The sequence below is a fragment of the Trichosurus vulpecula genome, chromosome 2, assembly GCF_011100635.1.
Source record: "Trichosurus vulpecula isolate mTriVul1 chromosome 2, mTriVul1.pri, whole genome shotgun sequence".
Lineage (NCBI taxonomy): Eukaryota > Metazoa > Chordata > Mammalia > Diprotodontia > Phalangeridae > Trichosurus > Trichosurus vulpecula.
Genome location: NC_050574.1, coordinates 444225820 through 444248484, shown reverse-complemented (window position 1 = coordinate 444248484; position 22665 = coordinate 444225820). Strand labels below are relative to the sequence as shown.

Sequence of the window (22665 nt, the reverse complement as noted above, 5' to 3'; positions counted from 1 at the left end):
CATGTCATTAATGTAAATTTTAGATCTCAGGGCATATTTAGCCTTCTGTAAAACTTATTATAATTGTTCTGATTTCCCCTCTCTGACCTTAATGTCCTTTTAGGATAAGAAACACCCTTCCCTTTACTTCAAAGAGTCAAGGCCCACTGTACTCTAATTAAACTTGTTACTGAGAAAGAAATACTATTAGTAGATATTTTATAAATTTGTCCTTTTTATGTTGCCCAGGTCTACCTGTTTTTTGAACTTTATCTTCAAAGGTAGAATGAAAAACTTCCATTCCTCCCAAAAGAGTGCCAAGCCCTTTTTAGGGCACCTCATCCACCTTTAGTGTCCATCTTCACCCATCTGTCACGCGTGGCTCCAAGAAGCTGTAGCATACATAGTGGCCACACCCTGGTAAAAACCATTTCGGCAAAGGCGCTAAACCAGGTTAAGGGTAACTGACAGGCCTCAAATCCATCAGTGAATTAGAGGCATATGTACTCCAAGTGTGTGGAGACTTCCACCTAGCAGAACGGGTAGATGAGAACAGTTTGTATCAGTAGCCAAGAAGGCAGTCAGAGCAGGTACTGCGGAACACGTAGAGTTTGGTAAGACATTCAAGGTGCCAAGGTCATTCACTATATCCCAGGCCACCACCAGTCATCCTGACTTTCTTCTTTCTGCTACACTTCAATGACTGGAAGAGACAGTGAGGCTGATGACTTTGTGCAGCTCTGTCTAACTTAAATCCAGTTCACACATGAGTCAGGACATCACCCCGTGAAGTCATTGGTCCTCTTCAAAATGAAGGACAAACAGCATTTGGCAGAACATTATAATGGATTTGATCCAAATAAGAATGTTTCTCAATACGATCGGTTATCTAGAAAACCTGTCGTGGAGATGGGGAGGAGGGAAGGGCACAGCGCCTACTACATGCCAGGTGCTGTGCTAAGCCATTTTTAAAACAAATATTCCCCGCGTTTGATTCTCACAACCACCCTGCCAGGTAAATGCTAATATCACCTCCATTTTATAGTCAAGGATATGGAGACAAACTGGCTATTCGACTTCCCCAGGGTCCTGCAGCTGGTAAATGGCTGAAGCCAGATCATCCTGACCACGGGTCCGGCACTCCTGCTCCTCTTCCACTGGCTACCTCAATCAACAGGTGGACAAGAAGTAGCTTCAGAGCCAGAAAATATGGTTCTAATTCCCAGCTCTGCCACTTATCAGCTGTCTAACCTCAGGCAAGGCAATTCGCATCATGAGTCAATTTCTTCTTCATTAAGACAAAGGGGTTGGACTACATGATTGCTAAGGTCCCTTCCAGCTCTAAAATACTATGATTTCTATGAAAATTGATTCTTTAATTAGAACTTTGCCTTTAATTAAGTTAAGAATTGATATGAACTTCATGTGAAATTCATTTTGAACAACGAAAAAGACATCCATAGAGTTCTTCTCGACTCTACAAGATATAGGTAACTTCAAGAAAAATTATTTAATGGAATCAACTACTTTAAAGCACAGTTATAATCTAAGCCTTGGGCTATCGAGTTGTTCATCATAGCGATTGAGAGGTAATGATTTTAAGAAGAGGTCCGTTGTCCACTACAGAGTAAAGGAGAGCCTATCGCATAATGTTAGTAAAGAATAATTTCAGATCAAATTAAAAGTCTTTGGGCAAAAAAATTTGCCAGTCGTTCTATGGGAAAGTTTTGGCCAGTTAATTATTCCTGCAGCTTCTATAGTAGGGAATGGTTTAAAAAAAAGAAAGAGCTGAGTACAAAGAAAGAGTGTAGTATTGATACCATTTATTATAAAAGACTCTTAACTGCACGCAAGGGTGAACTGAGAATTTTACATTAATTCAGAGTAGCTACTGATAACACCTCAGAGGGTTTGCTTGTAGTGAAATGCCATCATTAAATACTGTTTCCCATTATCCCCTGCCTCTTCACATGGACATACAATTAAGTTGGGATATTGGGTGGCAGTCTGATAGACAAGCATGATTGGGAGTGTGTATCACTGATGTTGACACAGTCATTTGTAACTGGGCAAAGAATGAATGCTTTTTATTGTGCCCAAAATGAAATATTAGATTTTTTTCTATTAAAATGAAGGTGAACATAATCACTTAGATTTGGCTTCTTGGATTTTGGTTCTAGAAACCTTTAGTTCAGATACACCATTGTTTTGTCAGTGAGCTTTTGGGAACGTCACCAAAATTGGTCACTCAAATAGGACAGCGTTTCAAGATAGAGAAGTGGAATATGAGTGAGGGCAGTATAACCAACAAGGCAGCCCAGCCCCACACACCTACCACTGCTTATTTTTGGTTCATGTTTTGGCCCAGATGAAAAAAAAAGAGATCAGATTTATGTTGTCTTTATTGCATACTGGAAAGTTTATTAAAACAAAACCAGAATGCTTTTCCCCCATTTAGCTTAATTTCCCCTTGCTGGGATGCCTTCTTCCACCCCACCCCCAACCCCACCCCTCATTTTTTTTCTGTGTACTTTCCCCTCTACGGTCTCTGTCTCTTTCACTTTCAACTCCCTGTTTACAAATAATGAAGAGGCAAACTAGTAATGTTCAATCATGTTATCTAGCTTGCATTTAGTATTAATTGAACAGAACTGTTCATTTTTTTTGGAAGAACAGCTGTTTTTAAGCTCTGCCTTGCTGGCATTCAACTACCCAGTGTTTCCTATTATAATAACAGGAGTCACTTCTCACCTCCCACAAAAATTCTCCGGGACATAGGAAAGTTCTGTGTAGCACATATGCCCTGGACCTCTCTATTAGAGCCAAGTTGCTATACCTCTTCTCCAGGGCGTTACTGCATGCACCAGGCACCTTATTGAAAAAGACTATCTCTTTAAGAATATAGCATGCCTTTATCTGTGGAGTATCACAATGGAAAGAATTTCTATACAGGCCAGAGGACTTCACTCTCATTTTGTGTTTTCCTTGTCACTGATTGGTATTGAGGTATAATAGGGTCATAGGGGCCTTGGAGGCCAATTCCCATTTTACGGGTAAGTTAAATGAGGCTCAGAGAGGTTAAATAACCTGCCAGAGATCACACAGGGAGTAAGTAACACAGGATGGATGGGAACCCAGGTCTTCAGACTCCAAACCCATTTGATCTTTCCACTGTATGTTACCTCTGGAGTTCCCATAGAGTTGTGGAAGGAACTAAAGAGTCTTGGAAAATCTGTGAATAGGGATTCTATTTGATACATTGAGTAAGTCGATCCTGGCTTCAATGATGGCCTTGGCGTAGGGTAGGTAGATGGATAAATGTAGACAGACAGACAGATAGACAGACAAGACAGATAGATGATGAATGGATGGATGGGTGGATGGATGGATGGATGAAGGGATAGATGGATGGATGGATGAAGGGATAGATGGATGGATGGATGGATGGATAGATGGATGGATGGATGGATGAATGGATGAATGGATGGATGGATGGACAAACACTGAGATAAGCACTGGGGATATAAAAACAAGAGAATTCCTACTCAGGGAGTAATAGAGGAAGACAAGACATAAAAGGAAGTGAAAAGGGTAGAGGAAGGAGGGAGACTCCCCAGATACCAGACAGCCAGGGTGAAGGCAGAGCAGACTTGCTGGTGGAGCAGGCCATAGAGAGATCAAAGTGTTCAGGCCGCAATGTGACTGAGCCCTCAAATGACATAGAAGCTTCATGCAAGGATTCACCAATCATTCAATCCACCTCAAGGTGGAGTCATCTCAAGGGGGCCAGGCAGCCAATGTAGTCATGGAGCAGACAGGAGAAGACTGAAGGGAGAAATCACAAGAGTTCTCAGCAGGGCGGCAGACAAATGGAAAGACCTTCGGATTCTGTGCTTATGGAGCAAGCAAGATAATTGTGCTATGTGCAAGGGTGGGAGAAACTTAGTAATGAAGGGGTTTTGGGGGGTTTTTTTGGGGGGAAGGCAGGGCAATTGGGGTTAAGTGACTTGCCCAAGGTCACACAGCTAGTAATTGTGTCGAGTGTCTGAGGCTGGATTTGAACTCAGGTCCTCCTGACTCCAGGGCTGGTGCTCTACTCACTGCGCAACCTAGCTCCCCTTGTAATGAAGGTTTTTAAATAAAATACTATGTGGTTTTTTTGCCCTGGTTAGTTTTAGGTGGTATATCCAGTAAGAATTATATTATTCCAGATTGTTTTATTTTTGCAATGTTTTATTTTTGCTTTTTATCCCTTTTATAATTATATATACTATTTCATTCTAATTGACAAGATCATGGAATTTTAGAGCTAGAAAAGGACCTCAAATGAATATATTACAATGATGACAATAGGAACTTGTGTTTTTATAGTGCTTTAAAGTTTTAAAAACACTACATTATATATAAACACACATATGCATGTATTATCTGAATGAATGAATAAAGAAGCATTTATTGAGAGATGATTACTGTGTGCCTAGCACTACAAAAAGCAATGGGGATACAAGAGATAAAAGTAAAGACAATCCCTGACCTCAATGAGTTTTCATTCTAACGGAAGAAATAACAGAAATTAAAAAAAAAAAAGAATGGTGGCCAGGGAAAAGTTACAGTGATATTGAATGGGGTCATAGGGGGAGTATGACTGACACACTTCTTTCAGGAGCATTGAAAGTTTTGCTTTGATCATAGTCCATGCTTCTAAGACTGGAAAGAGAGAATGAGAGGTCTTTGGTGAGGAGGTCATGGAGGACATGGCCTGGGGGTAGGTAGTGAAAGGAAGCAGCCATGGCTTTTCTGAAATAGTTTTCTAAGAGAGGCAGTAATCATTCAGAGTGATTGTGAGTTAATCCTCATAAGCCTCACAAGAGACATACAGCCTTGTTTTATAGATAATATGATAAATGCCCCAAAATATTAAACAAATTAGCTCAAATCACACAAATATTAAGTAGCAGAGCAGAAATTGAACCCAGGTCCTCTGACTCCATTATCTGTTTCTTCTTTCTGGTATTCTACTCTGTTTTTTAAAAAAGAAAAAAAACCTTTATAAAGGGATTATTATATAACAGAAAACATTGTATTATATTCTTCCAAATACAAAAGTGGGATGCAGAATTCCTGCCCTCAAAGAATGTATAGTCTAATGGGGAAGATGAGATGTAGATACACATACACATACAAATATATATATGTATATATGTGCCAAATTCATATTATAAATATTTAATTTTTCATCAAAATTTTCTTAGAATGTGTTATTTCAATTGTATAAAGATAAGATGACATTTATTTAAAGACAATGTCATTATTTATAATTAAGAATGAAGATAGAAAATACTTGGGGAGATGTCTCAATTACAAGATTCTCGTAGCAGCTAACAGCATTGATTTCACTTCTTAGATATTGACATTTTTTTTCCAAATGCAGTTTCTTTCCATCTTGATATAACTTCTTGCTTTCCATGAACAGGCATGGCCAGAGGGATTCACTTCTGCGTTTCTGGTACCTATGCGTCTGCCAACCAATTAATAGCTCATTAATCCATCATTCAAGGTGTTAATTGTTTGGCAGATGCATTTGAATTGGAAACACAGAAGGGAGTCCCTCTGGCCCTACCTGTTTTAGAAGGTAGGAAGACCCAAAAAAAGCCTTAGAGCAAAGTGCAACCTTTTCACCCCAAAATTATTGAAGAAAAATCTAGCATTTTTTCTGTTTCCATAGTTCTTTTTATGAACATTGTTAGGACAATATACTACTGTCAGTTTTAGATAACATTTGATCATTCATTCATCAACCATTCATTGAGCACTACTGTAAAACTGAAATATGAAGTTAAGTCAATAAGCATTTATCAAGCATTTACCATGTGCCAGGCATTAGGCTAAATATTGGGAATACACTTGCAGGTGTTGCTTTTATGCAGCAAGAAAGGCAGCTCCTGCCCTCAGGGACATTCTAATGGGGGATAATGACACATGAAAGGAAGCGGAAAAGAAAGGAGGAACAACAAAGGTATCTGGCACTGAGGTATCATAGAGAAAGTCCAGAGAGTCAGGAGTAGCCTGGTAAGAAAACAAGATGCAGAGGTCCTGGGATCCCTATCAGAGGGTTAGGCTGAAGGGTAGGAGAGTATTTCTTTTAATGTAAACAGTATTTTATTTTTTCCAATTACATGTAAAGAAAATTTTCAGCATTCATTTTTATAAGATTTTGAGTCCTCCCTCTTTCCCCGCCCCCCTCCCCAAGATGGCAAGCAATCCGATATAGATAATAGATGCCCCAAGATGTTAAATCACACAAATAGTAAGTAGCAGAGCAAAGATATAGGTTATACATGTGCAATCATGTAGATCGTATTTCCACATTAGTCAGGTTGTGAAAGAAGAAACAACAAAAGGAAAAAAAAACACAAAAAATCCAAAGAAAGTGAAAATAATATGCTTCTATCTGCACTGAGACTCTGTAGTTCTTTCTCTGGATGTGGTTAGCATTTTCCATCGTGCGTCTTTTGGAATTGCCTTGGGTCATTGTATTGCTGAGAAGAGCTGAGTCTATCATAGTTAATCGTTGTACAATGTTGCTGTTGCTGTTTATAATGTTCTCCTGGTTCTGCTCACTTCACTCAGCATCAGTTCATGTAAGTCTTTCCAGGCTATATAGGAGAGTATTTCTAACATGTGAAGAAGTCCAGAGAGAAAGTGAACTGCCAAGGTAAAGAGGCGTCTGTGACAGAAGGTCCCTAGAATTAAGAGTGCAGCCTAGAGAGGAAGACAACATATAGTTTATGTTATCTTTAAATTAATAAGTTTAAATGGAGTGTAAAATAAAGGAGTTTAAAAATATTAAATATCTTCAATGAAAATATGTCTCTCTGTTTTAAACCTCACTTGATATTGGGAACCAAAGTAAAATTGAACAAAATAATCTGTGTACTTCAATTCCTCAAGGAATCATATATCATCTTAAGGTTTACATATAAGGTTATTTTTGGAGGTGACCATTTTAAGATGCCTTTCTCTCTAACCAAATGCTTTCCTGCAATCAGCAAACAAAAATGCAGATTGATCTTGTATTCCCTATCTATATTTTTGGTTAATAACATGATTGTGAACATGCAAAATGTAGAAAATCCTTTGCAAAAGCCTGCCTGTTAAGACCTCATTATCTGGTCTTTTATTCTATGATTGGATCAATGAAACACCCTCTCCTTTAAGTGTACTTGGTCTGGTCCAGGTGCTTTTCCCATCTTCATCTGCTTTAGTGCTATTTCCATTAACTTATAGTGCATGTTACTTCCTTGGGTACTAGAGCCCAGATAAGGTGGTTCTGCTGTCAATGATGATGAAAATGGCTCTAGACAAAGCTGCAGATCTATTCCATTATTTGTTGGGGTTTTTTTTGGAGGAGGGAAGGCAAGATGATTGGGGTTAAGTGACTTGCCCAAGGCCACCCAGCTAGTGTGTCAAGTGTCTGGGGCCAGATTTGAACTCAGGTCCTTCTGACTCCAGGGCCAGTGCTGTACTCATTGCAACACCTAGCTGCCCCTGCTCTATTATTTGTTGCACTGTTGTTCTTATCCTTCTCCCAGTTTCATCTATATTGCCCTTGGACCAGTAAGGCATAGTTGAGTTTCACACTAAAGTTTTCAGTGGCTTTTTTCTCTTCCACTTTTCACTTGTAAGTCCAGGGATGCCCCTGAAATCTATCCATTGATCCCAGGTGAAGAACTCCTGCCTAACACAAGTTGCAGAGAATGTTCTGACCTATACAGGTACAAGGGATTCCCTCGCCTAGTGCAAGTGAAGTCGTAAGTCCAGTCCTGAGCAATAATAAATATTGCTTTGTTTACTCTACCATAATGCACATATGCAACAGAAATGGATAATTTCTTCTAATTGTGCATCTTTACTCCTGGTGTAGAGGAGTGGCTGATTTCACAGTGCCGCCCAAGAGTCACTGAGAGCCCATCATTCCTAAAGAGTTGTCCTTATATGCCTAAAACCCTTCGCTCTGTTGAAGAGCCTGAAATCCCACTATTTGAAACATGTTCTTTTGTCTCATAAATATTCTCTTAAAATACATCATTGTTAAAATGGAATTTTAATCATTCACACTGTGGTTGATGTCATTCATTCTCAGAGGGACAAAATGACATCACCATGTCTGGGATCAAGGTATAGCGTGTGGCTGATCAGACCAATATGAGATTGGAAGGGTCTACCACAGGCTGGGCACAAATAGTCCGTATGACCATTTGGAGTGGAGAGGTCTCAAAATTCGCATATAAATATTGATAGCAGCTCTCTTTGCGCTGGCAAGGAACTGAAAATTATAGGGATGCCTGTCAATTGGGAAATGACTGAATGAGTTGTAGTTTATGATTGTGATGGAATGTTACTGTGCTATAAGAAATAATGAGTTCAATAATCTTAGAAAAACACGGGTAGATTTGTATGAAATAGAGTGAAATGAATAGAACCAAGAGAACATTACAGCAATATTGTTTTAAGAACAACTTGGAGAGAATAAGTAGTTTTGTCTATTATAAATATCCAAATTAACAGCAAAGGTCACATGAAGGAAGACACTGTCTGTATCCAGAGAAAGAACTGGTAAATAGAAGAATGTATAGAATAATTTTACGTATGTGTATATATGTGTATGTGTGTGTATATGTGTGCGTGTGTATATATACATATATATACATATATACATATACATACATATAGATATAGATATATATGTTTGTCTCTAATGGTAGCCATCTCTAGGGTTGGGGCAGGGGAGGAGGGAAGGAAAAAAAGAAATTTACATGCTAACTTTATTATATATTTAAAAGGAATAGCAAGTTATACATAATATATTTGCAGTTTCATGTGAGCTCATTTTATTATATTATTTATGGAAATGCTTCTTTGGAAATTTTTATTTATTTTATATTTATGGAGTAAATTATTTAATGACATTTCAGGGGCATCCCTGAACTTATAGTTAAAAAATATATTTTTATTCTCATCAAAATCTAAGAGAAATTCAGAATTTCCTTCACTTGCTTAAAGAGATTATTCAGATAAGGAACCCATAAGCATCTGGTGATGAAGTGAACAGAGTGCCAGGCCTTGAGTCAGGAAGACTCTTCTTCCTGAGTTAAAATCTGGCCTCAGACACTTACTAGGTGTATGACCCTAGGCAAATCACTTAATCCTGTTTGCCTTAGTTTCCTTATCTAAGGAAAGGGGAGGGTAGAGAAACAAGGTAGTACAGTGGGTGGAGAGGGGTCCCCTGAGTCAAGAACACTTAGGTTCAAGTCCCACCTCCACCACACACTGATTGTGTGACCCTAGGTAAGTCACATCTTCTCAGGGCCTATGGAAGAATAAGTTTCAGAGCAGCTGCTGAGATCACTGGTAGAGGAATGTCCCTGGCCAGGGAGCTGTCGACACCTATTCCAACATGGGATCATACAGACAAAACATTGGGTTTATTTTGTTTGGCCATATGCTAGTTATTTATCAGAATAAATGTGGCCGCTTTTAAAGAATTACATTTTTGAGACGTTCACAAAGACAAATACATGGGGAAGAAAATTAATGAGAACTGCTGAGACAAACCTAACTGGTATCATAAAACTTCACTTTAAGAAAGAGAAGTATGCAATAGAAAGGGAGATCATTTTGGGTTAATCCAGGAGGCTTGTTTCAGGTTCCCTGAAAAAGACAGTTGCCTCAGGCTATTCCAGGTGGCAGATGTGCTGCTGTGAGAACCAGAGGAAAAAAATATAGTCGATTCAAAGCACTGTTAACAAAGTAAAAACTAAATTAAAAATATATACACACACACACATATATATATACATTTTTGTGTGTATATATATGAAGATATATATGTATGTATATTTATATGTGTGTGTAGTGTTAACCTGGTATGTAAATTCTGAGAATTTGATTTTTGGAAAACAGCTAATAATAGTTATGGCCAAGGTATAGAGGTACTCCTGAAACAGTTATCACCATCTAATTAAGAGATATACTGCATTGTATGTGTAAAGTTTCTATATTTCAATACTTTGAAGAGTCAGTGTATTTTGATCTACTGAGCCCCGACTAGGATAGGGATACTGAGACAGTCCCACATTGATGAAATGAAAGGGAGGCACCCTCTTCCACTGAAGTCCCTCCCAATTTATATATCTAGCCTTAGACATTCTCCTGATCTATAATCCCAAATAATCAACTGCCTTTTGGGTATTTCAAACTAGATTACTGTAGGCATCTCAAACTCACCATATTCAAAACAAGACTCATTACCTATTCCCAAAGAAACCCTTTCTTCTCATGAACTGCCTTATTACAGTTGAGGACACTACCATCATCCTAGACTTCCATGATAACAACTTCCAGGCCATCTTCAACTCCCCACTTTCATTTATCATTTAAATCTTAAAAATCCTGCAAATCCTATTTTCTCCACTAATACAGCTCCCCTTCTCCCCCCATCCCTGTCAGGCCATTCCTCTGTCTTAGACTATTTTAATAGCCTTCTAATTAGTTTACTTGGCAATTCTTTTCCCATTTCAATCCATCCTCTCTCAGCTTCCAAAGTGATTCACACACACACACACACACACACACACACACACACACACACACACTCTCTCTCTCTCTCTCTCTCTCTCTCTCTCTCTCTCTCTCTCTCTCTCTCTCTCAATATACTTCACTGTCTCCCTATCACCTCCAAGATCAAATATAGAGTCCTTTGTTTGACATTTACATTCTTTGTAACTTGGCCCCCCTTCATAGCTTTCCAGTCTTCTCATATCTTATTCCTCTCTACAGTTCCTAGGATACATCTCCCATGGCCTATTTTCGGGCCACACATGGTCTTTCCCACCCAATCTCTATTCTAGCCATCAAATATCTACTCAAATATTTAATAATATATACCACTTATTTGAAGAGCATAAAACACTATTCAAATACAAGCTATTATAAAAATCTAAATGTTTATCTTGAGTTTACTAATTTTTTTTTCTTCCAAAAGGTTAGGAAATCTCACATTTGCCAACTGCTGTTGGAAAAGGAGTTTGTTTTTTTTTTTTTTTCCCCAAAGTCACTATGTTATTCTTTCCCTAAGTCGAACTAATAATCCCCTCCAAGGGAGAATCAGTGATCTGTGACCTGAACACCAATTTATTGAGCTTTTCTAAAGTAGTAGAGTGGTTTCTGAAGCATCATTTCTCTAACCATTACATAATTCTAGATTGCTGGAGAAAAAGAAGACCTTCTTGGTAAGTGGCTTTGCTCTCATTAAAGAAGCTATGTGAAATCATTCTCACATTTCCCCAGACTTCTAAAAGTATAGTTTTCTTTTATGGATTGACACCACCTTCTCTCTAACCTTTTAGTCCAGAAAATTCAACACAATTCACTAAGCATTTTAAAACATGGTGTCTACTAAATGCAAGGCGCTTTTCAAGCAAATATAAAGAAAAAGAAATGAATCCTTGGCATGAAGATACTTGTATCTGACTCTTTTAATCTACAAAGTATGTTCAAGAAACTAATTTTAGTAATGTTTTAAGGTTGCAGCTTTCAGATTATTTTAGAGTCTGGCTTAGAATAGTTCTGTTGGGTTATAGGCTGTTTTATTAATTCTGCCTCATGTTTTGCCTTAATAAGTATTTGTGAAATGAGGGCAGGCAAGGCCACGACAAATTAAAGGTATCAAGTTGATGAGAGCTTTGTGGGTTAATGAATATTTTCATTACCAAGGTGATGGTGGGTTTGGAATTCACAGCATACTAGCAACCCCATTCTGTTTTATTTAGCAGTTCACATCAGAATCTACTAATAATTCACACCAAGGAGTTAATATACTATATAACATCACCCCACACTATGAGAATTAATTGCCTTTGTGCTCTCTTCACCTCTTGCAAGATGTAGATTTCTGCAAGGATTTACTGGAAGGTTTAAAATAATTGCTACATTTCCATTTATTTAGTTTCAAGGTGGTATGGTCATTTCCTGTGAGAGATTGGTCCTATAATAACTGACTGAGCATTAAGAGAGGGATTGGTTCTATTAAAATGTGAGAGATTATATTAATCACTGTTCAGTGATTTAAAAAATATACATTCCTAATCCCGCAAAAAACATTTCCAGTCTTTTTATATTTTGCACACACATCATCCCCATGATCCCCATGAACTTTCTTGCTGTTTCTAGAACAAAACACTTCATCTCCCAAATCCTGGGATCTCTCTCTCTCTCTCTCTCCTGCTCCCTCCCCCCCTCCTCTCTCTCTCCCTACATCTCTCTCTCTCCCTAACTCCTTCCCTCCCTCCCTCCCCCTTTCTTTTTCTCATAAAACCTCACCTTCTAAAGAAAAAGACTTTTAGAAATTCTTCTCAAAGGCTTGATTCTAGTGCTTCCTTCAGTTGATTATCTGCAGTGTATTGTGTACGTACCTTACTTGAACAAAGTTTTTAGTATGTTGTTACCCCATTATAATGTGAGCTCTTTGAGACCAAGGAATGTCTTTTGCCTTTCTTTGAATCTCCAGAGTTTAGAGCAGTGCCTGACACATACTAGGCACTTAATAAATGTTTATTGTCTAACTGAACATTTTGTTTACATTAACTTTTCTGTGGATCATCCCCTAAATCATGTGTAATTGAGTTTCAATAATACTGATGTTGGTACAAAGAAGAGAAGTTGGGAGGTGAAATTGATAGTGAGAAAATGTTAAGTGCTAAGCTGACAGCCAAGAAGGTAGACAGAAGGGATGAGGACTTGTAACCAGAATGGCCTTTGTTTTCTTTGAGTGACTCAATTTATCTCAGTGAGCTTTACTAGGTGCTAAGCCCCAGGCCCCAGCGCCATTAGGTGTTAATGTAATCCATGTGGATGTGAACCTCCCAGGGTCCTAAGGGGAGGGGCCAACTCAAGAACCAATCACCAGAGCCTGAGCTCTGGTGATTCAGATGGTGTTTGATGACGTCTGTAGCCCTATAAGAAGGGAGGACAGAGCCATTTGTGCGGGGCTCTGGAGATGGTGTTGATGAGGAGATTCTGGGCAGCTGTAGCTAAGGAGCCCTCCAGCTTGTAAACCCAGATGCTGAAACTTTGTTGAACTCTGGTAACCATGTGTTGGGATTTGAATCAGACAAAGTCTGTTGATGTTTGTAATTTGTTTGCATTTTGTCTTGAAGTTCAGGGTGCTGGCTTTTTCCTCTGAACTAACTGAATGATATTTGAATGCTGAATTAAAAGTAAGCTCGTCAACCCCTTCACCTTGCTTTCCTTAATTAAGCAGATCAGAAGAACCTGTGCTGTTGGCAGCTTTCTGGGTGCTGGCTGTAGGTGAATCTTATACCCCCACAGAAGCTGCTAGCCAGATTGTTAAAACAGGACTCAGTAGGAGAGATTAAGAATCGTAGATCCTCATCAGAAGAAAAGGATAGAAATGTAAAAATACTCAAGCTTGTTTAGAATCAACTGGTTCCAAAGGGATGGTAAATATTTAAGAGGAAAATAACTCCTGGGATATTAGCTCAGGGTTATAGGCTCAGGAAAAAAAACTAGTAGTGATAGAATCCAGGCAACCCAGTAAGTTTTTTTTTATGCCTTTGATAATTATTTTAATGTGAGATGGAGGAGGACTTCACTTTGTCAGTAATAGAGAGAACAAAGAACAATAGCTGTGGCCTTGAATGTGAATTAGAAATAGGAGAGATGACTATGAAAGCTTGATCTCTATATAAATTATGCTAAGACAAATTGAATAAAGTAAGCCTGGGTACCTATAATTGACCTAACCTATATCTAGTTGGTGCCTTGAAATGCTCTCCTAGTCTACTAAAAGGGTGTTGTAAACTCTCAATGACCGACTAAACTTGTTTTAAGTAAGGGAGGGGATACCAGTGGAAAAGTGCGGAGGAAAGACACACAGAAAACACAGCCTTTAGAGATCTTTGATCCCCTGGGTAGTGACAGAAGAAATTGATCTAGGGGACTTCTTCCCTTGAGACTCAATTCAATGTAGTTCAGTTTAATAAGCATTTATTTAGTGTCTTTTGTTGTTCGGTTATTTTTCAGGCCTATCTCACTCTTTGTGACACCATTTGGGGTTTTCTTGGCAAAGGCACTGGGGTCCTTTGCCATTTCTTTCTCCAGCTCATTATACAGATGAGGAAACTGAGGCAAACGGGATTAAGTGACTTTCCCAGGATCACGTAGGTAGTAAATGTCTGAGGCCAGATTGAATTCAGGAACATGAGTCTTCTTGACTCTAGGACTGGCACTCTATCCACTGCCCCACCTAGCTGCCCTATTTAGTGCCTACTATATGCAAAACCTTGTGCTTGGTGCAGGGAATATAAAGAGAAAATGAAAATTCTTAGGATAATATATCCAAGGTTGAAAGGGACTTTCAAAAAGCATTTTAGTCAGCTCTTCCTAATACACACACACACACACACACACACACACACACACACACACAATTTTACAAATAAGAATATTGAGATCCATTCAGTTTAAGTGACTTGCCCAAGGTCAGGAGTATCCAGGGCAGTATTGGAGCCCAGGACCTCTGATTCCTATGACAGCATTCTTTCCATTAGCTCACATTCCTTTCTATTTTAGAGACTATTCATTCTACTGGGGGATGTAACATTTACACAGATAGGCAAATACAAGATAATTGGAAGAGGGATAGAATTTTAACAACTAGGGGATCAAGAAAGACTTCCTCAGAAGGAATGAGAGAATTTGTTTTGCTTGACTACACTCCTTTGCTATGAGGGATTTTCCCCCCCTTTACTCTTATTTTCCAATGAGGGGGGTGGAGTGGGAGGAGAATTAGATTCATATTCACTTAAAAAAAGCTAACCTTTAAAATAGAGGTGGAAGGGGATGCTGCAGATGTGGAATGTTGAATATGCTTTCAGGTGAGATCACTGTCTTGTTATTTTTGCTTAATTTTTACTCTATTAAAAGAAATCTCTCATGGAATGGAGATACTCTGAAAATGTTTGTAATGTAAAAGCAAAAGACCAAAAAAAAATCCTCTAAGAAGCAGCATCTGAACTGGGTATCATAGAGTTGCAGGGAATCAATTTCAGTCATGTAGGGGAGGTTGTACAAAGGTAACGAAGCTAGTCCCTCTGGACTATAAGTTATCTTTCTTTCATTACATATTACGTATGCTTTTGTACCATTTTTGTGCTTTTATCTTATTGTATTCTGCATTACAGTTATCATACCCCATGGCATGGCTATGTATGTGATTAATTGGCACTCAGTGTTAGTGAATGAATCAGCCAAAATTCAAAGCTGATTTGCTATCAGATCTAGGTCCCAACCACAGCACATTTTTTGCTCCTCTTAGAACATTGCCTATTATTTCATGTTACAGTTATTTGTGCATGTACTTTATCCTCCTAGTAGATTTGAAACTCCATGAGTGCAGTGACCATATGTTATCTAAAGTGTATATCTCCCTAGCCACTAAAACAGAATTTTGTACGTGAAAAGCACTCAATAAATTTTTGTGGGATAGAAACTGCTGAGGAAAACAGAGAAAGTAAAATATTTGTTGAAGAAGTAAGAAAAACACCACTATGGAAATTTATAGACACTAACAGAAGAGTTTTAAGGAAAGACGGGTTGTGTCAAATGCTGCAGACATGTCAACAGGATTAGGACCAAAAACAAACCACTGGATTTGAGAGGTCACATGATGTAACAAATAGAACCATATATTGCTTGTCAGCAGATCACAATTTCAAATCCAGATTACCTACTTGCAATCTGGGTGATACGTACCAGGAAACTGGGTTTAAAACCTACCTGAATGACCTTGAGCAAGTCTCTTAGACTTTGGGGGCTTAGTTTAAATGTCCATGAAATTAGCAGGTTGGATTGTATGGCTTCTTAAGTCCTCCCCACTTCTCATACTATGATCTATGTCTTTTGATGGGTAATTAGGAAATCATTGATGAGAAGCTTCATGCAACCTCTCACAGTAGTATGACAACTAAATTGTAGGCGACTGCATGGTGAGAAAGGGAAGAAGCAGCTACAGATCACTCATACAAGAATTTTAATAAAGAATAACATTACAGGCAGCTTATTTTATGTTCCCCTTAACTTGGTCCTCCACCTCCATTCTCCATGACTGTGCAGAGGCTGTCTCCCATGCCTGGAGTGCAGTCTCTTTTTACTTCTGTCTCTTGTAATCCCTAGATTCCTTTAAGGTTCAGATCATGTGCTGTCTCCTACAGGATGGTATTTGTGATATTTTTATTTTTGCATAATTTCTTCTTTCCTTTCAAATTATCATGTATCTACTTACATATTTACATATTGTATCCCCCTCCAGTAGAAAATAAGCTTCTTGTGGGCAGGGAATTGTTTTTAACTCTTTATCCTAGCATCTAGTAAAGAATAAATGCTTAATAGAAACCTGGTGAATTACATTGAATTTGTACTTCTGCTCTCCAATAATTTAGAGTCCTAGAACACAGGGTTCAAGAGTTCTCCATATTATACTGCGACCCTATTGCTGCCTCTTAGATAGAAGGCCAGAAATTCTGAGTAAGTGCCAACACTCTATGAATGCCAGAAAATCTGAAACCTTCTATTACTTATTTCTGCCTTTTACTATGGGGTGGTAGCACTTCATCCAGGTGTATGCATAGTTGTCATTTTATCAATTTGAATTTATCTCTGAGCTCCCACATGCTGGAAAACATTGTCTCCTTTTTATTTGAATAACTATTACTTGTACAACTGCCAGGATGGAATTGGTTCTTCATGAAAGAAGATACACATTTTGTAATATTGAATACAGTGGTTTTATTCCTATCATCTACTTGATATAGCACAATTAATAATGAGGATGTCATACATAATAAGCAGTAAACATCTACAAGTGTCTTCAAGCCTGCCACTCTTCTAGATCTTCCTAGTCTCTGAGAATTGGTCTGGACTCAGATTTCTGGGAAATAGGAGATTTGATTCCTCTCTTTGGAAGGCAAAGAGTTCAGTCACCCAGTTCCATGGCATGTTCGGCTCATACTGTCCAAGGACCAGCCTAACTCTAGAGTTAGTCTCAGAAAACAGGATCTACTACAAACTACAGCTATGGGGGATGGCAATTTTTTTCCTAGTTGCTTGTGGGGAACTTGTTCTGAACCCAACTAACCCATTTTGGAAAGTGTTAATTTAATCAGCCCTCGTTCCTGACAAGGAGCAGAACTGCCAATGGCTTTGCATCCCTTGAGTACAGCACTACCTTTTTTATATACGAATTTAATTTTTTGTCAACAAAAAAAATCTAGTTTATGTTCTTCCCATCCTCCCTTTTCCCTACAAAAGAGTGTGTGGCGGATCCCTTGTAACAAATATACATACTTAAGCAAAACAAATTTCTATAATGGCTATGTCCAGTGTCTCATTCCATGCTCACCTTTCTCTCATTTGGTGCGCTCTTTGTATTAATCATTGATCACTGAGCTGGTTGGAGTTCTTAGGTCTTTCAAAGTTGTTCATCTTTACAATGTTACCGTATAAATTATTCTCCTGGTTCTGCTCACTTCACTCTCCATCAGCTCATACAAGTCTTCCAGAGATTCTCTGTCCTCAACACTTTTCTCTGCTGCTAAAACTTCATGTCTCTCTCCTCTTTCAGTCCTGTTGCCATCCCCAGCAATAAGCCGTCATACCTTAGGCTAGAGGAAGGGTAACAATGAAAGGAGTTTTACACATGATATATGTAGTCACCTATGCAAAATTACCGTTAGTTTGTGATTTTAGGCAAACCTCTTAACCTTTCTGAGCTTCAGTCTTCTCTGAACTGAAAAGAGTTGAACTGAATGGACACTTTTAATACCTTTTCCAGATCTATCATTCTCTAATTTTGTGATATGTCTTAAAAGTTTCTTAGGTTTCTAAATATATTTATCACCTCAACCTGCTGTTCTTTCCACATTATGTAGAATTTTTTGGAATAGGAGTCATTCAAAGTGACTGTGGCAAGACAGACACATGCTTTCTAAGTGACATTCTTTTAGGAAAAAATGAAGAGCTTGCTTTTTTTTGTGCAAAACAGCTCTCTTTACATAGCACTTTATTGTATTCTACCACATAATCAATGAGGCAAAAACAATTTAAGTGGTCCATATGAGATATTGTCTTCAAGCACAAAAGTCACTACTTGCTAATTGCAATTAACAGGTTCTCTAGATGCTGATGGTTTTAATTAAAGAAGGCAATTTGTTGTGTGCATGGTCTTGTTGATGCTGTTGTTGGTCGATTGGTTATCAATAAGCCAGATAGTGTCCTCTAGTGGAGAAAAAATCTCATTTATCAGCATTTTTAGATACAGCCAAATGATAGGTAGCTAATTAGAAGAATATTGCACTGAAGAACAAGGGTTGCTGCCAATTGGAATTCATTGGTTGAAGTGAATGTGTTTTTCCCCCAAGGTCCTTCTCACATTGTGGCCTGTTTTGGAAGTCAGCTGTATAACAAGCGCTGTTACCAATTTAGATAGCAAAGGATTTTTTATGATCAATTTTAAAGTGCTTCCATCTGAACCTGGTGGGTTTGTGCTGACAGTGCACCTTTCCCTAAATGCACTGCAGAAACATTTAATGCAATTTACCATTGCTTTTACAAAAATCAACTCAAGACAGCAAAAATACCATTGTCATTGAGGCTTGATTCATGGCACACTTGCATTCAATGCATGATGCTTTGTAATCAGTGATTTAACCTTCTCTGTTGTTATTTAAAGGAAAATAAATGTGTTGAAGGAGAAATTAAATAAACCTTTTACTCTTACACAGGTGAAAAATTATGCCTCTTTTGGAATGTTGATACTAATTTTATTGACCAACATTTCTCCTTGAGTGCCTTGTCCCAATGCTAACATGACCTAAGTGGGAGATTAGCACCATAACTGGGATATCAGAAAACTACCTGAGTTATTTTTCAGTACCTAAGTGGGAGAGGATTGGAGGTCGTGTAGTTTATTTGAATCACTTTCTATCAGAACTTGGGATTACATTATCAGTGTGTCATGTTGAAGTAAGTTGGTGAGACAGAATGACAGAAAAGATGGATGGTTTCTATTGGTAGCAAGTTAGAAACTTGAATTTATACAGAGAAAAGGGGGAAATTATATTGATATGATTCTTACAGTGAAAAAAGGTCATGGGGGATGTTCACAAAAATTGCACTTGGTGATGCAAAATGATATCATATCTATATTACATCAATGTTTTTAAAAGAATGGTAATTATAAAGACAAACTCAAATATTGGGGCAACTAGGTAGAATAGTAGATAGACCACTTGACCTGGAGTCTGAAGGACCTGAGTTCAAATCCAACCTGAGACACTTACTAGCTTTGTGACCCTGGGAAAATCACCTGTTTGCCTCACTTTCCTCACCACTTCCATATCTTTGCCAAGAGAACCTCAGATGAGATCATGATGAGTCACACACAACTGAAATGACTGAACAGCAACAATCTCAGAGTAGTTACCCCAGCTAAAGAAAGCCTCAGGGGAGAGTTCCCAGGTCTCTCTTCTCTCTTCTCCCATTTCTCTCTCTCTCTCTCTGCATATTTATATATATATAGATATATATCACATATATACTATCTATCTATCTATCTCTCTCTATATATATATATATATATTTAAATGGTTCCTTCTTGAGTCTCACTGATAATATATCAAGTTCAGTCCCTCCTTCTTGTCTGAGGCCTACTTCTTGCTTGAAAATCTCCAAGGTATAAGGGAATTGTGTGGGTTCCAAGCGAAGGGATTAGGGGAGAAGGGAAGAACAGGGTATTCACAAGAAAAAATGTAGGTTTTCATGTGCACCTCTTTAACAGCCTTGTAAGACAAAAAAAACTAACCAGTCAAAGCTGAAAGATAAAATGACATTATATGTAAGATTCTACACTGCAGCCCCTATCTCTCTACCAATAGGAAAGATTTGTGTGTCATTATCTCTTCTTTAGGACTAAGACTGCTTATTACAATTAATCTGAGTAATGCGGCCTTTTAGTACTGTTTTCATTTACACTGTTTTGTTGTTGTTCAATCATTTCAGTACCATCTGACTCTTCATGACCTCATCTGGAGTTTTCTTGGCAAAGATTCTAGAGTGGTTTGCCATTTCCTTCTCCAGCTCATTTTACAGATGAGGAAATGGAGGCAAACAGGGTTAAGTGAAAGGGTTAAGGTCAAGATCACCCAGCTAGTGTCTGAGGCCAGACTTGAACGCAGAAAGAGGAGTCTTCCTGACTCTTATCTACTGTAATACCTTGCTGCCTTACACTATTTTAGACAATCTGAATACTGTTCCCTTGGCTCTGTTTACTTTGCCTGCATTCCTACAAGTCTTCGCACATTCCCTTGAATTCTTTATATTCATCATTGCTTAGAGTAAGAGTTTCTCATGACATTCATATACCCTAATAAATTCAACCCGCCCCAATCAATAGGGAGGCCTGCAGAATTTTTCCTTTCACAAAAAGTGTCCCCATGAATATTTAGGTATAGATGGTACCTTTGTTTCTGTCTTTGACCTTGCTGGCAAATATGACAAGAGCTATTAGTTATGACCCACTAATAATCTTCCTTTTGGTTTATGGCAAACTTTAGCCACAGTAGAGATGAATATTAAATTTCAGTTGAACACCTGGCGTATTAATACCCCTTGTCAACCATACTGTCATTATTTCTAAAGTAGAGCACATTCCCTTTAATGCGTACTCCCCTTAAAAGCCATTTGTCAATTGGAAATGTACTTTGGTTTCATAAGATCTGCCATGGTGCACAGGGTGAGGTAAAATCTTGGTCATTTTAAAAAAAATCCTGATAGTTATGTTGATTATATTTAAATGCCCAGTTACTGGAGAAATCTTTTGATCTCGGTCCTGGATTTAATAATAGTTTACATTTATTTTAAGCTTTAATTACTACGAAGTTCTAAGATATTTTAATACTTGATATATTACATAAAAGGTTCTGTGTAACAAAAAGAGTTCATCAATGACTTAAATATTCAATTATCAAAAATAAGGTCTTTATGTTTCTAAAAGAAGAGATGTCAAAATGTATAATGTGTAGGCCATTTCAGAGCATTGAATTATAGAATCACTAAACATCAGAAGGTGATATTTAAATTCTAACAATTGAGTCATAGTGAATTGGAGTACCACTTAATTGCCCAAGTGGTACTGAAAATTTAGATTGATGCATCTTTATGTGACCTTGAACAAAGAGAAGTTATTGGCTAATAATGAATTTGTCCCATTATAACTAGCACCACCTGAGTTTTGGCATCAGAAGGCATTAACTAAATGTTTATTCCCTTCTCTTCTCCCACGGTGCCTTAGACATCTTTTATTTATTCAATTTTAAAATTTTATAGAAATAATTTATTAAGAACTTATTATATTCAAAAGACTTTTTATCACTGGAGATACAGGGACTAAAATTAAATAAGCCATGCTCTCAGGGGGTTTACATTTATAGTCTAACAGAATGCACATTTGGAGTTGGAATTCTGGGTTCAAATTGCAGCTTTGTTACTCATATCTGTGTAACCAAATTACCAGTTTGAATTTTGAGCAAGTCAGTTATCCCCTTCTTGTGTGCTTCAGGTATAAAATGGAATTTTTTTAAAAACACTACATGACCTCTGAGGCCCTTTCCAGATTTAAATCTATGATCTTCTGTTCTGCTGGGGATGGAGTGAGGGGAGAAAGAGAATAAAATATAAATACAGTGCAAGCAATTTTGAAAAAAGAAAGATCATTAGAAATTGAAGTAATTAAGGAAGACTTAATAGAAGAGTTGGTTACCTTCACCTTAGTGGAAAAAATAAGAATCCTAAGAGATTGGTGATGAAGAGGGAATTCATTGTAAGCATGGGGATTAGCCTGTCCAAAATAATATAAGTGAGGCATGGAATGCTGAGTTCAGGGAATAGCTGGTGGTCCTTTTGGATGGAATATAGAATTTGTGAAGGGGAATAATATAAAACAATATTGGAAAATAAGTTGAATCCAGATTGTGCTGGGACATAAATGTCCACCTAAGGGATTTGTACCTAACCTAGAGACAATAAAGAGTTACCAAAAGTTTTTGAACAGAGTAATGTTGTGGTTAGAGTTAGACCTATGCCTTAAGAAGATTATTTCTAGAAACTATATGGAGGATGAACTAGAGAGAGGAGAAACTGGTGGCAGAGAAATCAATTAGCAAGCTAATGAAATTGTCCAGTCAGGAGCTCTGTTAAGAGCAAAAAAGAGTCAGTTGTGAGAAGAAGTGGAATTGATAGGGCTTGGAAACCGATGGGACATGGGAGATTGAAGAAGAGAAAAGATTCAAAGGTGACTTGGATATTATGAATCTTATATGAATGGGAAGATAGTGGCCCCCTCAGCAGGGAAGCTTAGATGAGAGGCATCTGGGATCTTTTGGAATTGGGTATTTTAAAAGCCTTACCATAGCCTGAATCTATTTTTCTGTGAACAGAACAAGGCAAAATACTATGAAGGTGTCATTAGGGTTCTTTTGGAACTCTGGGATGGAACTAGACAAGAAAAGAGATTCATGACTTCAGAAGTTTCTTGCGTGTATCTATCATTGT

General features: G+C 37.9%; 1 protein-coding gene across 1 annotated transcript in view; it reads left to right on the top strand.

Annotated features, from left to right (window-relative positions):
- The first annotated feature begins 998 nt into the window (after nt 1-998).
- IL1RAPL1 (interleukin 1 receptor accessory protein like 1) overlaps nt 999-22665 on the top strand; it is an 88991-nt gene continuing 67324 nt past the window's right edge. The window contains exon 1 of the mRNA XM_036744204.1: nt 999-1167. Within this exon, the coding sequence (XP_036600099.1) occupies nt 999-1167 (169 nt within the window). The remainder of the gene's footprint in view (nt 1168-22665) is intronic.